Source organism: Ischnura elegans, chromosome 7, assembly GCF_921293095.1.
Source record: "Ischnura elegans chromosome 7, ioIscEleg1.1, whole genome shotgun sequence".
In the NCBI taxonomy this organism is placed as follows: domain Eukaryota; kingdom Metazoa; phylum Arthropoda; class Insecta; order Odonata; family Coenagrionidae; genus Ischnura; species Ischnura elegans.
This window is the reverse complement of record NC_060252.1, coordinates 2,037,987-2,042,006: the sequence shown is the minus strand read 5'-3', so window position 1 is coordinate 2,042,006 and position 4,020 is coordinate 2,037,987. Positions and strand designations below refer to the sequence as shown.

The 4,020-nt window shown below is 43.1% G+C and overlaps 1 protein-coding gene across 1 annotated transcript; it reads right to left on the bottom strand.

Annotated features, from left to right (window-relative positions):
* Window positions 1-780: 780 nt before the first annotated feature.
* Window positions 781-1,479, bottom strand: LOC124162482. The gene has a single exon (XM_046539035.1). The coding sequence runs from the start codon at window positions 1,477-1,479 to the stop codon at window positions 781-783; it is 699 nt and encodes a 232-aa protein (XP_046394991.1).
* Window positions 1,480-4,020: the final 2,541 nt, after the last annotated feature.

Here is a 4,020-nt window from a genome sequence, read left to right as displayed (position 1 = left end):
AAAATTGTAGCGCCTAGATGTGAGAAGTGCCTCCGGGGCAAGTTAAATTCTTTATCAAAAGTTTATAGATAAATGTGATTAACCAAGAGAAAGTTGAAATAAAACTTCAGCCGTTACCTATAGCGCCGTTAATCAAACTAAGAGGTACAAGGGAACTCAAGACTAGGAATTCGCCTGAAGCATCCACTTGTTGCAACATTTCCTTATATTGAGAGTGGCCCGAACTTCCATCAAAACCGTACTTAGAGACTAATATGCATTTCACCACACATTTTAATTCTTGAGTGGTGGAAGTTGTAGCTAAGCAGGCTATTATTCCCATTATAGTGTGGTTTAGTAGTGCTTGAAGGTTTACTTCGCACATGGTCTCAGTTATTTTAATTCCTTCGTTATAACTGCCTTTTTTGCTAGCGCTATTCTGTCATAGCTGGGATACAATTCGTGTCCATGGTTCAGAGCTGTCCTATGGAAAGACCGATATTGACTCTTGGTCAACTCAGAGGCAATCATCAATGACAGTGCCTCTTCCACTGTCACCTCAGTGTGGACCTTTTCACTCGTCCTATACTTTGAAAGAACTCTCTTATCACGAGAAAGGGCCGTAGTTGTTGAAGAAAGATCTGAGGTTTTCCCGGCGTATGATGTTGGTGAAGTTTATTCGGGATTGCCACCGGATAAGGTTCTCCATCTCTGCCGACGTTTCGATGGCCGAGTCGTCCATCGTCATCAGGGCTTGTCTTTCCGTTTGAGTGATCCCACTTATATAGTATGGGCTCCAGGTCAGGTGACTCGTGATTGGTCCGCCTTTTCCCGTCTTTTTTCCCGGGCTTCGCTGACATATTTAAGCACCGGTTTCCAGGAATTGCTTAGGGCGTAACCAGCATCACGGTTCATGGTGTTAGACGTCGTCCGAATCAAAACAGCTTCCTTAGTCAGCCTTTCCCAGAATCTGTCCACACGGCACAGAACCTTCGTGTTCTCCCAGCGAATGGCATGGTCACGTGATATGCTGTGCTCAGCCACGGCGGATTTTTCGGGTTGGCCGAGCCTGAAATGCCGCTGGTGTTCCTTCATCCTGGTGGCGATAGTCCTTCCTGTCTCACCGACATACACCTGGCCGCATTCGCATGGAATCTGGTAGACCCCTGGTGTCATGAGGCCGCAGGGATCCTTGGCCGTCACTAGTTGGTTTCTAAGTTTTGCAGGTGGGCGAAAATAGGCTTTAATATCATGCCTCTTGAGTATTCTAGCTATTTTGCATGAGACGGTCGAGACGAAAGGTAGGCCCGCAAACGCTAATGGTTTTTCTCCTTCTTCTTTGGTGGCGGTTTTGTGGTTGGTGAAGGCCCTTTTCAGGGCCTTGGAAATGTCTCTTCCGTTGTGGCCATTCTGCCGTAAAGTCTTCTTCAGATGAAGTAACTCCTCGGGGAGACTCTCTGAGTCACAAATTGATTTGGCCCGATGGATCAGGGTGGACATGACTGCTGCCTTTTGGGAAGGATGATGATGACTTCGACCGTTAAGATAGAGGTCGGTGTGGGTCGGCTTTCGATAGACGCTATGTCCTAATCTTCCATTTCCCTTCCGATAGATGAGTATGTCAAGGAAGGGTATCCTGTTGTCTTTTTCCGTCTCCACGGTGAACTCTATATTGGGGTGCTGGCTATTCGTATAGGCCGCTTTACACGGTGAAAGATCATTCGAAAGATCTTTCGAAAGATCATTCGAATGATCCATCATTCACCGTGTACAACGGAAATTTCCTGGAAATTTCCAGCGTGAATGATCATTCGAATGAACTTTCAGGCCTGTTCTAATTTGCTTGAATGATTTCCGTGAACGATATGAGCGCACGGCGTCCATCTTGCCATTGGCATCCACCTCGGAATTTTAATATTTTATATTAAAACTTCGGAAGCATAGTAACCCATGAAATAGCTCAAATAATTAATATGTACTTTGAGAGAACATAAATTCACAAACATCAACTGTCTAAAGTCAGTAATTTGGAAATAATATTTCGGATAGTTAATGAATAAAAACGTCGTTTTTCTCCTCGATTGCGTCTTTATGTTGTTTAATTTACAATTATTAAACTATAGTTCATTATTTGAGCGCTAAAGTTTCGGGTCAGAGTCCCAATTAATCACACAATATCTGTTTATTCGGTGAACACATTCCAGCCAACACGAGCCGCTACGTTATCTTGGCTCACCTATGGGATCACAATATTGCCTATCTCTAATCATTCAAGGAACTCACCCGAAAGAAATTTCGAGCATGTCCTAATTTGCTTGAATGATTCCGTGAATGATATGAGCGCATGGCGTCCATCTTGCCATTAGCACCACCTCGGAATTTTAAGATAATATATATAAACTTTGGAAGCATATTAACTCATGCGATAGCTTAAATCATAAATATTTACTTTGAAAGAAAGTAAATTCACAAACATCATTCCTCAAAATTGAGTAATTTGGAAAAAACATTCCGGATTTTTAAAGTTCAAAATCGTAGTTTTTCTCCTCGATTGCGTCTATATTTTGTTTGATTTACAATTATCAAACTGTATTCAATGATTGGAACGCTAAAGTTTGGGGTGAGACTGCCAATTAATGACAAAATATCTGTTTATTCGGTGAACACATTCCAGCCAAAACGAGCCGTGACATCACATTGGCCCACCTAGGGAGTCACAATCTCACGGGGTTGCCTATAATTCAAGGGGAAAACCCTATAAGTTAGCCCATGAATATCACAGTCCACTTTCTTCCCCTGCTTCGATAGCAAGCACTGAGCCAACTTCATTGTAGAAAGTATGAGGATGCTGAAGCGCACTCTTTCGAAAATAGAACAGGTCGCTTCCTTTTTTCTCTTCACGTTACCTTTCTTTTCTCGCACAGGAATGACCTTTGTTCGACTACATTGTAAAGGCTGTGTACACGAAGGAACCTCAAACATAAAAACTCATGGTCGACCGGCCTTCAACCTTGAGGAGCTTTTGCTGTATGCTTATTATGTTCTTTTTTTATGGGAGCTGGACGCTGCGGCGTCAATACGGGACTGAGATAGGATTTTTCTGAACGAGTAACAATGTGCAGTTTTTCCCCAAATTATATTTTCACTAACTTTATAATTTAATGAATCGGGAGGGAAAAGACCTCGGGCAGCCATTTGAAGAGTAAGTTCCCTTATGATCTTGTTACAGAGCACACTATCTTGAAGCATAATCATCTTTGCTCTGCAGCGAAAACAACCAATTATGTACTTCGTTACGGGAGTACAAAACGCACGATTTATTAAAGTGGTTTTCCGCTGTCAAAACGTATCGTTCTAATTCCTCTCATTACTTAGTGCGTCATACCCCACCGAAAGTCAAAGCAATACCAAAGTATATTGAATCGCACATGTAAACAAAGCGTTCCATCGTCTGCGAGCTCCTAAACAAATCATGTGGTGAGAAACGGTCGGAAATATCGTTAGAATCGAAATACACTATCGATAGTCGCACCAGTGCGCATCGTTTCTGCGCAGAACTTTCACCGAAATCATTCACCGAAATCTTTCACCGTGTATAGCGGTACCGGCGAATGAATTTCTTGCGAATGATCATTCGAATGATCTTTCGAAAGATCTTTCGAATGATCTTTCACCGTGTACAGCGGCCTTATGATCTAAAAATTGGTTGAGCGTCTCCGGTCCGTGTGGCCAAACGATGAAGGTATCATCAACGTACCGGAAAAAACATGTGGGCCGCAGGGGGGCGGTGCGAGAGCCTTTTCCTCAAAGTCCTCCATGAAGAAGTTTGCAATTAGCGGGGAGAGTGGTGATCCCATGGCGACTCCATCGGCTTGCTCGTAGAATTCTCCGTCGTACTTGAAATATGTAGTCGTTAATGCGTGATGAAAAAGTTTCATCATGTCACTTTCAAACTTGGACTCCAGCAGACGCAGCGTATCCCGTAGAGGCACTCGGGTAAACAGAGACACTACGTCAAGACTTATCATTATGTCGTCTTCA

Excerpts from the sequence above, each read along its gene's own strand:
- LOC124162482 (XM_046539035.1), bottom strand. The coding sequence starts at position 1,479 with ATGTCCACCCTGATCCATCGGGCCAAATCAATTTGTGACTCAGAGAGT.